This window comes from Akebia trifoliata, chromosome 11 (assembly GCF_017979445.1).
Source record: "Akebia trifoliata isolate Shusen 1 chromosome 11, ASM1797944v1, whole genome shotgun sequence".
In the NCBI taxonomy this organism is placed as follows: Eukaryota; Viridiplantae; Streptophyta; class Magnoliopsida; order Ranunculales; family Lardizabalaceae; genus Akebia; species Akebia trifoliata.
This window is the reverse complement of record NC_141385.1, coordinates 1,390,057-1,403,082: the sequence shown is the minus strand read 5'-3', so window position 1 is coordinate 1,403,082 and position 13,026 is coordinate 1,390,057. Positions and strand designations below refer to the sequence as shown.

The 13,026-nt window shown below is 32.9% G+C and overlaps 1 protein-coding gene and 1 long non-coding RNA gene across 4 annotated transcripts; one reads left to right on the top strand and one right to left on the bottom strand.

Moving 5' to 3' along the window:
* Positions 1-5,392: 5,392 nt before the first annotated feature.
* Positions 5,393-9,624, top strand: LOC147390198 (autophagy-related protein 8C-like). 3 transcript variants are annotated; one of them, XM_086458488.1, is made up of 6 exons: positions 5,393-5,481; positions 5,636-5,701; positions 7,539-7,594; positions 7,696-7,748; positions 9,096-9,214; positions 9,351-9,624. In XM_086458488.1, exons 2-6 carry the CDS (start codon positions 5,662-5,664, stop codon positions 9,443-9,445), a joined length of 363 nt encoding a protein of 120 aa, XP_086314614.1. In that variant the 5' UTR covers positions 5,393-5,481; positions 5,636-5,661; the 3' UTR covers positions 9,446-9,624. The 3 variants fall into 3 exon arrangements, with proteins under 3 accessions (XP_086314614.1, XP_086314613.1, XP_086314612.1); XM_086458487.1 differs by having other exon boundaries at positions 5,413-5,554; XM_086458486.1 differs by lacking the exon at positions 5,393-5,481 and having other exon boundaries at positions 5,561-5,701.
* A 729-nt stretch (positions 9,625-10,353) lies between these two features.
* On the bottom strand, positions 10,354-11,817 carry LOC147390197 (uncharacterized). The gene is made up of 2 exons (XR_015182804.1): positions 11,329-11,817; positions 10,354-10,814 (listed from the first exon to the last, which is right to left on the bottom strand). It is a non-coding gene; the product is annotated as an uncharacterized LOC147390197 (long non-coding RNA).
* Positions 11,818-13,026: the final 1,209 nt, after the last annotated feature.

Below are 13,026 nucleotides of genomic sequence, written 5' to 3'. Positions count from 1 at the left end.
GATTAGCTTACAACTTTTAACGCATTTTTCAGGTTGCATTTGTGTCTACAACTCAAACTGCTTTGGTCTCCTTGCACACACACACACACACACAACATTTGATGCTTGATACTGGTTGTGGATCTTATTGTTATTGATTTGGAGTGTTTTCTATTATTTGAAATTTTGATATTTGAACTTGGAAAAAAAAACCTATTTTTCCATTTAAATTCTATAATCCTACTTGGAAAAACACAAGAAACTTCTTTGATCAATTTGAAAACCATCAAACTAAAAGGATGATTAATAAAACCACAATAATACCAGTTATGCTTCATGGAATATAATTTTGGGCAGTCAAGAAACACTAAAAGCCAACTCCTTTTAACATTTTCTTAGGTGCAATCAAACACCACCAAACATTTTCTTAGAATATTCATAGTCATGACTATTTTCCAAAAAAAATTGATTTTCCTGAAAAATAATTTCTCTGCAATCACACACACCTTAATGATCAGATGAGAAGGGAAAAATAAATAAAAATAAAAATAAAGATGAAAATGAAATACCTTCAAATGCTGTTGGTTGATCGAGTAGTGACACGTGATATTGGCACGGCTCAATCAAATAACAGGACTTGCATCATGCGAGCACTGCTTTCTAATTGAACCGCACCAATATCCCGTAATACTAACGAGACCTTCCGCTTCAATTCTCTTCATATGTTACTCTAAGTAGATCTGTAACATAAAAAATTAAACAATAAGACAGAAACACAAACCAACCCTTGTTAAAAAAAATATAAAACAAATCAAAGATTTCAACGACAACAAAAAAACATGGATTTTGTAGCAAACAAACTAATTTGCTTGTATGATTACCACTAATATAAAAATGACTAAAAATGAACAAGAAGACATAGAAGACTACTTCAGCTTCAAGTAGGTAAAAGAAGCAAGAAAGAAATGAGGAAATCAAGAGAAGGTGGTGTGTGTGTTTGTGTGTGTATCAGTGTGTGTGGGATATGTCCCATGAGATTCTCTTTATGAATAAAGAGAGATGTGGCAGATGGGGTGGCCTTTAAGAAGCTACATTAAATTCCTCAACAACCCAACGAAAAGGAAGTTGGAATATTTATTTAAAAGCTAGAAAAGAATCTGGAGCTTTAAATTTTGTATTTATGAATGGCAGAGGGATGTTGGTACAGGTTTCACAGACTAAGGACCTCTGTGTAATTGATCCTTGTTTAATAGGTAGAAAGAATCTTGAGCTTTAAATGTGTGTTTATTATGGATGGCAGAGGGATATGGTACTGGTTTCACAGACCAAGGACCCTTGTGTGATTAATCTTTTTTTTAATTTTTTTTAATTTAGGTGATTCTAACTTTAATTAGTATGAAATGTGCTTTTAGCTTCTAACATTTTTTCAAACATCCTAGACTATTTCTCTTACTTTCTGACATGTTTGGTGTAGAAGTCTCATTTGGAAACTTTTGATGTATACTTATAGGCTTTGGTGTAAAATTTATTTGACTTGCAATCCCTACTTAGAATGCTTAAGATATTAAATCATTCTGACATGTTTGGTGTAGAAGTCTCATTTGGAAACTTTTGATGTATACTTATAGGCTTTGGTGTAAAATTTATTTGACTTGCAATCCCTATTAAGAATGTTTAAGATATTAAATCAACGACAAATGGTCGGTTAAAATTCTTAAAGATTTGATTGAGAATGTGATTGATTTGACATTCCATGAATATAGATTTTTTAACGCCCCCCCCCCCCCTCTACACATGCCCCAACGTGATATATGCTAGAGCCATAGATTCTTTCATCGGATACACAACTACACATATTTATGGGGATGTACAATTGTGTATGTACAAGGAAAAAATATGTGGTTCCAGTCCATGTCACGTCAGGGAGCGTGTATCAAAGGGGGCATCAGAAAATCATGAGTCTTTTTACAATTTATGTTAATTAGGACACTATTTCAAAATTTTATGTTCTATTAATTTAAAATACAACAACATATGTTTATTTCAAAGACTTAGGATTGATTTAAACAAATTTCATTCCCCACTTTATTAAAAGCCAAGTCTTTTGTTTTGGTAAGTGAGTTCATATTTTCTTCACTAATGTAAGTTTGATGTTAAACTACAAAAAAAAAAAAAAAATTCGATGTGCATTCCCCACTCTGTTGATGTAAATAGACACCAAAGTCATTACAATTGAGTACTTTTCGTGGATCAGTTCAATTAATTGGATACCCTTATTTTTTAGTACTAAAATCTAATAATTATAAACCAACAATATAACTAAATTTAGTGAATAGATTTGAAAGTTCGAATGTTAATGTACAAAAAATAAAAATAAAAATAAAGAGAGAGAGAGAGAGAGAGAGAGGTTGCATAATGGTAGAATAGCAAATTGGTGGTTTGAACTCCAATGTTTGGGTGTAATAATTGGGGTGGAGCCAAGTTTTGCTCTCGTGGGGGCAACCAATGGCAATTTGTTTTTGTGAGGTCAATAGTGGGAGATTTTCTTATCCGTCACATTTATATGTCGCAATAGCTTATGTATACTCATAGACTTCGAAAGTTCTTGTGGAGGCAAGTACCCCTAATGTAAATCTGCCCCTAGTAATAAGACATAATTTGTGGCGGTGTCCTCACACTTGAACACGTTATGTAGACCAAAACATTCACAAGGTTTAATGAGCCAAAAGAATACACGGCATGGAATCGAAATACAATGTTTTTATAAAAAATTGTTAAAACATCTATTATATTGTAACTCTTTTCCTCTCAAATGTGAACATATTTAAAAACAGCTTTGTGAAAATTGCATGTATGTCAAGCCAACTTCCTATTTCCTTTGTATACTAATCATCTACATTTGGAAATGATTCCCATGTGGTTATATTTGTTGGAAAAATTAAACTGGTGACTATTAGGAATTGTTTGGCAAATTATTTCATGCGCTTAGTCAATTTTTTGCAATGTGAAAAATCTTGAATTTATTTCTTACTAAAATAAAATGTGGAAAAAATTTACTTATTCTTTCTGCCTAAAATCTATCATCTTCAACTTATCCTATCTTCTTATTAAGTTTATAAGGTCGAAGACGATAGAATCTTGAGGTCAATGAGTGACGACGAGAGTAAAAAGATTCACTCTAGAGATCGAGAACGGCCTGATTTTGGGAGAGAAAATTAAAGTATTTTGGCAAAAGGTCAAAGATTAGAGCATTTAAATCTTTTCCTATTAGTATGGCATGGGCATGGCCATGGGTACGGTCATGGGCACACATGCACCAAGCATCATGACACATGTGCTCACATTTTATAATTTCTAAATTTTAAAAGTTATTGTTACCATCATCATCATCATCTTCTTCTTCTTCTTCTTCTTCTTTGAATGATTGTAATTATTAAGTAAAGTTCGATAAAATAGTCTCTTGTTTGGAAATGTTAAGATAGAGAGAGATGAGATAATACATGTTTGTGAATGGTCATGCCACATTTTGTGTTATGAAACATTTGTTGGAATTTCTTTAGAATTTAGATAATCAAATTAAAAGTTTATTATTATTATTATTATTATTATTAAAATATTTGTAAAGAATCACCAAACACTCCTAAAAAATATATTTCAAGAAATTTTATTCATTTGCAAGTGATTGGATTACACCAATCTTTTCTAAAACTAGAGTTGCACATGCATCCTCTTTTTGGATTAAGTGGAAAAGAGAAAATAATAAGAAAGATAATAAATTTGGAGGGATATTGATGAAAATGAGGAGAAGAGGAAAGGTAATATATAACGTTGAAGAGTATTCTTGGAAGGAAAGAGTAAAAGAGGCAAGACAATAAAATTGGAGAGATATTTCTGTTAAAAGAAAGAAAAAAAGAAGAAGAGAAAATGAATATAATTGTAAGATGTCTTTAAGATTTGTCGAGAGATTAAATACCAACTTCTTTTTTTAGGGGGGGATAATGATGAAACAACCGTCACAAGCATCTTTTCTCGAGTTAAGGGGGTAAAAACGAAAACAAATAAAGTGGTTGGTGTAGGGGTGACAATCTTAACCTAACTTGAAAACGATAAAAAATTAGTTGGTTTGGGTCAAGTCTATTGGATTTGGGGTATTATTGAAAAATTTTAAAGTTTAAAAGATAAAAGATGAAAAACAATTAATAGGTTAAATGGTAAAAGAGAAAATATAATAAAATTAGAGAAGTGAAAATAAAGTTGAGAGGTAAAAGTGATTAAAATGAGTCCCACACAAAAGTTTGTGTCAAACAATAATTGTGTTTTATTATATAGATGTATGACCTTTTTAGACATAACCTATCATGTAACAGGGAAAAATTTGAAGAGGCCAATTACCTCGCCCTACAACCTGTTAGGTTGAAAGGTAAATTCAAGCTCAACCTAAGTGGTAGAACCCTCAACCCGACCATCGGGCCTGAGCTCATTGACATGAGCTCAACCCACGCTTGATCTTTTTAAATTAGGTTAGGATTGGATTAGTCCTAATTAGGTAATTTTTGGTGGATTGGCCGGGTTGGCTCTTTAAACATCCATAATTTCATTTTAATCAACAAATATATTTTATATCTTAAAAAGATACAACATTAAAAATAAAACCACTAGTAAATAAAATCACATACATCCTCCAAATCCATCATTGAAAAAATATTTAGACAAACCATACTTAATTAAAGCCCACACTAATAATATCCAATTGTCCACAAGTCATATTGATAAGATGAAATAAAATTTAAAAAAAGTAAAAAAGAGTGTCAAACATGCCCATATATATATATGGGCATGTTCGGCACCCTATTATTTACCCTACGTTTTGTCTTACAGGGGTTAGAAGTTTTAGATTTTAGTGATTCATAAATATAAAAATATGGGATTTTGAAGATAACTTGATTTTACAAATATTCATCAGATATATATTTTTCATAACTTTTAATATATATATATATATATATATATATATATATATATTTTTTTTTTTTCATCATTTTTCCCATTTTCAACATTTTTTTTAAAAGTACCCCACGACAACTCACACATAGTCAAATTATTTTGTTTTATACGGATTTAAATTTTTGGAATTGATTTAACTCGTACAAGACATAATAATTAGGTTATAATGTGAGTTGTCCTTATTAATTCATGGGGTGCTTTTATAATTATTTTTTTACGAAATTTTCCTTATCGTTTTAAGCCCGTATTGTGACTGTTCGACTATGGCAGTCAAGGGTACGACTCTTGTATAATTATTAAATGGGCTAGTGGGCCCTTTAGATTAGTAGGTGGCGCATGTAGGAGGATGGAGTTAAATAACAGTATAGTTTTAGTAGTATGGGAACGACACTAAGTTTCCTTGTTGCATCCATCTTCTACTTTCGGTTTCGTGTTGGTATCATAAACCCTAATTTCAACGTTAAAAGTCCCCTTCTTTACTCCTTTTGATTTTGAAAGGCAAGTTTTTTTCTTTCGATTGATCGATCTTAAACCTTAATTTAGACACCCTAATTTCAACATTAGGGTTTCTGTAAGTTCTTGTTTCTGAGTCAATATTCTTTGTTGGTGATCTTTATCTCTTATATGTTCTTTCGATGTTTGAAAACCGCAGAGAAAAGTCGCAATAGAAGACTCTCCATGACGACCAAAAGCTCCTTTAAGTTGGAACACCCCCTTGGTTTGTTCTCTCTCTCATTTAGATTTTTTTTCCTGATTTTATTTATGGAATTGGGTTCGTTCTTGAGGAATCCCCCTTTAGTTCTGTATTTGAGAATTAAAAGGGTTATTTATAAATTGGTTTTTTACTTTAACTATAATTCAATTCTGCTAGATGAGCATGTATTTTGTAAAAAATTTCCTTAAAATTATCAAAAGTTCATATTTTTTATTTGGGTATGTGTTGAAATTGTGTTCTTGGTTCGAATTCACTCAATTCATGTCTAATTTTAGAGTTTAGTGTGGATTTTTGGGAGAATTAGGGTGTTATTTAGGAGAAAATGGCTTACTTGAAGCATCTGTTCCTAAACAGGTGAAGTGGAAGTTTATTCCTTAAAATATGTGGAAATATGTTGTAGCTTGCAAGAGAAAAAGTATGTGGATTTGATATTGCCTTCAGTGAGGGAAAACATGAAAGCGGGATGAGGAGTTGGGATTTCAATTTCCATGTCAATTGCATGGTTTGGTCTTTTGTTCTCTATCCATGTTTAAAGATGCAAGCTTGCCAAATTGGTGAAGTTTGTGAGTGTTGATTCTGCATAACTGAACTCAAAACCTGTCTTCATCATCTAACATGCTTGCCTAACAACAAAATCATTTCTTTTTTTGTAAACGTGTTGGAAGATTGTGTAGTTGTCCTCTAGGAGAAATGCAATGTGGATTTTTTTTTTTTTCCTTTTTCAAGGCGAAACATGAAACCCATTTGGAGATTCCGTGTATTATTCATACACTTTAAAGCTTGTTTAGCTACTGTTTTGAGATTTTATGAGTGCTAGATTGAAAATTGAGTGATATTACATTGGCAATTGATCCTTTAAAAGAACTCTGGTTTTTTTTTTGTGTTGGTATTTATGACTCATTAAAATATAATTGTTTGATTGCATTTATTAGTGTCATTCTCGAATAAGCTCTAAGTATTTCTTTACTAGAGAATTTTGAGCTATTGAAGTCCATGAAAGCAGGTGTTTAACAAAATGGCCTTTATTCTCTCACATAAACTCAACTTGTGTTATGTACACAAAAAGAAATAGCCGAATCAAAACTGATCTCACTGAAATAATGAAAAAACCAGCCAGCTCAATGATTGATTTTATAACGAGATACCAAACATTTTCACTTCTCTTAAACTGTTTGATTTGCAAGTTTTGAATCCGATTCTCGATACATGATGTATTTAGACTGCATTTGCTGGTCTATTTAGACTGCATAGATCATTCAAATAAGGTAGTTGTTAATTTTATCTGAATACCCAATTCTTTATGGTTTATGGCTTATAGGACCACTGTTGGTTCTCCAGATTGAAATGGTATTTTGAACCAAAGATCAGCTGGCCCCATCTTCTGAAATGAGCAATTAAGCTGGACATGGACCTTAAGTTTTTGGCCCATCAGTGCAATAACCATGACAACAAGTTGTGTGTTAGCTACAATTGAGAACCACTTCTAGATAAACAATTCCACCAAATCCTACTTTTCAATGCTGGCTGGAATAATCTGTTGTGTTGTAGCTTCTGCTATCAGCACCAACACACCTATTGTCAGCCCTCCGACTATAGTCATAGGTGTTCCTGACCAGGGGGCGTGGATGGATAGTGACCTAAGAAAGTTCAATGAAGGAAAAGCTAACTAGCTTCTTTTACGTATTTTGAAAAAGAAAAAAAAAACACTCCTACCAGAAAACTAATTTGACATTTGTACTATTACGCATGTTAAAAAGATGCAAAGTTGCCATTTGCTATGACTTTCTCACTTTATTGTTCATTTTTTCCTCCCTAAAGTTTGTGTTCTTCTACATGTCAGAGAAGAGGCAAGCTGAATCTGCTCGGATCAGGGAGAAGTATCCAGACAGAATTCCAGTAATTTTTTTTTACTTTAACCCATAAAATTACTATCTCTTTTCTTGTATAAACTACGCATTCATTCAATGTCATTGCTCACCCCAAGTGTGATTTTATAGGTAATTGTGGAGAAGGCTGAAAGGAGTGACATACCAGACATCGATAAGAAGAAGTTAGTCAGAGCTATACTTCTGTTATAACTTCTTAAAGATCTATCTATTAAAATATAGTGTGGATTGCTTGTTATTTAAACATATAGTAACTTCCTTATGATTGTTGTAGAATTTTCCATAGTTTTGGCCAAATTCTAACTATTGTACTTTGTTATATCGTTAGAATTTTTTAAAACTTTACTCATCAAAAAAATATTAAATCTTTTTAAAAAGAGTTCTGGTGCACTTAACCAGTCTATTATCAACCACCACCTATTTTATTATGTGATTTGTGTGGCTAACGTCAGATTGTTGACAATTGCTAAACTCTCCCTAGTGCATGTCTCACCTATAGCTAAGTTTTTTTTTTTTTTTTTTTTTTTTCAAATTAAAGAATGGGAGATTTTCTTATACAGAGAAATTATTGGTATTCTTGTTTGATGATCTTTTCATTATTTGTTGTGTATAATATTGGTAAATTGGGATGGTTCAGTCATGTGCAACTAAGACTGATAGCAACTAGTTTGAAAGAACATGCAAATTGAAGGTTCAAAAAGTGTGTTGAGAAGACACAAAGGGATGTGGATTGAGATAGTGAGAACGGATATGCAAACTCTTGACTTGCATTTTGTCATAATGGGAGTCGAGGTTGTTGATATGAAAAAATCCATTTGTTTTGCTACCTTTGGCTTTCCTGTTAGTCTAGTTTAGCCCCATGGCCATCTGCCAATTGCTGCCACATGTAAGAACTCACATCAATGGATTTTATTGGGTCCATTCAAGATGACATTTTTACTCATGGCAACTGACGTGGTAGAATGAGCAAATCCATCTGCTCTGCCTTCACAGTGTAATTTTCATCCCAGGGACCCAAACAAACTCTTCTTCTAGAAATTTGTAGGAAGGTTTAATACACATGAGAGTTATGGATTTGATATTGCGAATGGCATTGTCTATGTTGCCCTGTCAGGTGGATGATCATGTCGGTTCTTATGGGGCAGAAAATCCCATGGATGTAACGAATACTGGATTATCGAAATGAGAATGTGGTCATATGTCAACATAAATTTGTTAGTTCATACAATGTGAATGTGAGTTTCACTGGAGTGGAACACATGCAACTGCGTAACAACTCATCTTTTTCATTAAAGTAGAGCCATTTTTTTATAGCGTTCACTTAGTCTTTAATTAGTTTGCATCCAAGCTTTGATTACCTTTTTTAAGAACTCAACGAATTTGAACATGGTCATGACTGAGAAGTTCTGTCCAAAGTTAAGATGAGAGTCATTTACAATGAATTCTGTACGTCTACTTTAGTTATTGCTAAACTATTGCATCTTAATCTTAATTTTTGGTGACAAATGCAGATATCTGGTTCCTGCTGATTTGACTGTTGGCCAATTTGTTTATGTTGTCCGGAAAAGAATAAAACTTAGTGCTGAGAAAGCAATATTTATTTTTCTCAAGAATGTTCTACCACCCACTGGTGAGTAGGAATCCATTTTTTTTTTTAAATTTACTTTAGTTTTATATCCACATTATTTTCAATTTAATTTAATTTAATTTAATTTTTTTGGTTATATACTGAATTAAAAGACATTATTATGTTTGGTCATTGACAGCTGCTATGATGTCTGCAATTTACGAGGAAAACAAAGACGAAGATGGTTTCCTTTACATGACCTACAGTGGCGAGAACACATTCGGGGTGTTTTAAGTTAATCATGTAAATAAAAATGATAGAAAGAGATGTACATTCTCAGGAATTCCCCCCTACTTCGTTACATTCTTAGACGAACTCTACACAAACTTTTTATTTTCTTATTGTTAATATGGATCAAAGACCTATAATTTTATTGCTCTCTGCTATTAAATGAAGCAATTTGAATGTTCTTATGGATTAGAGTTTTGATGTGGATGGATGAATGTGTGAATTCTTTAAATTAATTTCTGAGTTCCTTTGGAATTCCTTTATCCCCTTGCATTGTTAAATAGGATGAATGGTTTTCATAATCTTCTCTAAAGAGTTTTGTTTTATTTTTATTATAAAGATCTGAATTATCCCTCTGTTGCTTTAAAAAATATCTATGAACATCTTATGTTAAAAAAAAAAAGGATCTTTAGACAGAAAAAGACTAATGGTCCTTAAAGACGGAACAATTTGTCACCGAGTCACGATTGCATGCTCTTTTTCCTGTTGGCTATTGAAATTTTGATTTCACGTTGCCCTTCACATCGATGGATGAGCTTGATTGATGATTTTTTGTCTTTGGGTTTGAGCCTTTTTCATCATAAACCCAAAAATCACAGGAGAGAAACATTGAACATTAAAGCATCAACCCATTGATGAGCATTGCCCAATTCCAAATGGCTAGTATGTCTCTGTAAGACTGAATTTTGGTGTGGAAGTCAATCAATGGATGAATGCATTGAAAAATAAAAAGAGAAGTAATTTTGAAATTTTATTCCATAAAAGAGTTCACGGCCTAAACATTCTGGTTCACTCCATTCCCTGAGGTATTATAGGTCATTGGCAATAATAGTCTTAAGGAACCACATGAACTCTTTGGTATTACAAATTTCATCATCAAAACTTTGTGATTGGTTGCATTGCTAGTGATACTGTAATATAATAATGAGCGAAATATTTTAAATAAAAATAAAATGGTACAAAACATTGCCAAATGACTCTAATCAAACCAAGATTCCATCAATTTGGTATATAAGTTGAAAGTAAATTGTTCCTTTCACATTTCAATTCAATAGCACATTCCAATCCTCCATTCCTTAAAAAGGAAAATTGATTGATTCACTTAGAAGAGCTTCTTTTCTGGTATTGGGTCTTGATCCATTTGATGCCAACTGATGACCCACTCTTCACCTTTTGTGCTCCAACTATGGCTGCTGCCTTGGCCTTGTCCAAGCCCACAGAGGCCGTCGCTTTCATCCCTTCCATCTTCTTGCCGCTGCCGCTTCCCTTCTTGCCCTTGGCCTTATCCTTATCTTCATCATCGGCGGCACCAAAACCTCCCTCACCCCATTGATCAGCCCAACTCGGCGCTTCGTTAGCCATAATATCTTATATCCTAATTAACAAATTATAGGATTACATGTATCTTCATAACCAAGTTATTATTAACAACTATCACTTGAGATCTATATTTCAATAACATTGGAAACATAAAAATATACACAAATACAGAGAGATCAAAACTTCTTTTCAACTATTTTGTTAGGTCACATCTTTCACAGTGAAAAAGAATATAACAGATGTTCATACCTAAGTTAAGTTATTAACAATTATCACTTGAGATCTGTACTTCAATAACATCATCAAAGAAATATTTTGGAAACAAAAAACTGCACACAAATATATAGATCAAAAAGTTCTTTTTAAACTAAATTGTTAGGTGACATCTTCAATAAAGAAGAGAATATGACAGTAATATACCTAAAAACTTTGAATCTAGAAAACCCATAGATCATAATCCCAAGACAAGAGATTAGATTGGACTAAACCCATTAAACAAAAACATCAAGAGAAACACAAAATCATTTAAAAAACATAAGAAGAAGTAGAGGGAGGAAGAAAGAGGGTACCTTGTGATGAAGACTGTTGGCCAAAAGGGGGAGATTTGATGATAGTTGCGTATTTGGGTTTCAGAATGGTTTTGAGTAATAAAGGACCAAAGGAAAGAAAAACAATAAAATAATTGTGCTTCAAAGCTTATTTTAGTGAGTCTAGATCACATACTTCAGGGAGATGGATAGCTAACTAACTCTACATCTCCTTTGCAAATGATATGGCAACTTTCCTTTGATATCAATAAACCATAATTATTGGGCCCACCCATTTGTGGACATAAACACACAAAAAATCAGCTTGATAGGCTTTAATGTGTTTTAAAGAGTGTGATGATGGCACATAGAACTATAGAATGGGATAGCCACACTACTCCCAGTAGTACAGGATCTAGGTTATGTCCTTCAGTTATGTGGGATTGGCTGTCTTTTTGCGATTTTAACGGATGATTCCTCACACTTTCCACATTTCCTTGCTGGAAAGCCAGTTATGGTATCTTTCGTTTCTTCCAAAGCTCAAAAGTGCTTAATAAGTAAATGAGTCGTGCTGGGTTGACATAGGATTTACTGCGATTCTCACAATTATGTGCACATAACCGTAGATGATTTTTACTCGTATCACGAGGAAACACATCTACTCTTATGTTCTCATCCCTTATCAGAATTGTGAGAATAGTAGTAAATCTGTGTCACCTGAGCATTAGTGGAAGTAAATTTGAGGTGATTTACAAATGACTATCCAAGTTTTGGCATATATTTGAAATACCTCTGTATTTTCAAATTAATGACATACTACTTGACCTCAATCTATTATAAAAGACTAACAAAATGCCCTCATCTTCAACCTTTAGCCCTAAACCTTTTGATTGGGTGGGGGGGGGGGGGGGCGATAGATTGTGTTCATGTTGCGTTTATTTAGAAAATTTATCCAATATTTGAACCTAACCGATATTTTAAGAGTCGTGACAAATGCATGCGGTCTTGGTATGTGGTTGATGTGGCAAGGGCACAGAACCATAGATTTTTCATCGGGATACATAGGGAAAAGATGTGCGATTATGTGTCGTTGCCACGTCAGCCGCATACCCAACCGTGTACCAAGGCCGCGTGCATTCATTATTAGTCACCAATTTTTTAAAGTGGTAATACAACACAATCCCCGTAACCCATTGATATTTTTTAAAAGAGGAAAATTACTTAAAAGACCCTAGTGGAAGGATTTTTTTCTAAATAATACTTAAATTTTGGACTGTCTCTTAATAATTCATTTAGTAAAATTTTCTTTTCTTAACAGTCTCTGGACCTCGTCTCTCACATTTCTCAAGATTGAATGTCCTAACCATTCAAACTCATCATTTTCATCCAAAAAATTTAAATTTTTAACATTTCAATCAAGTTTCAGAGACTCCATTCTGTCATGAAGGATTTATGAAGGAAGATGAAGACATTTTCAAGGATTTTTTCACTTTTTTTCTTAATTTTTTTATAAGAATAGATCAAGAATTATTCTTTTCAATTAAAATCATTTAAACAAGTCATCATCCCAAGTTTTTAGTCATATTTCCATGTATTTTAGTCGAAAAAACTCAAAATTTAAAAATGAGTGGGTTTTACCAATGTTGAGTTCAACATTAAATAAAAGGTGGTGAACTCGACAATAAATAGTGGTGAGTTCGACAATAAAAATTATGAACTCGACATTAAATAAAAAAGCGT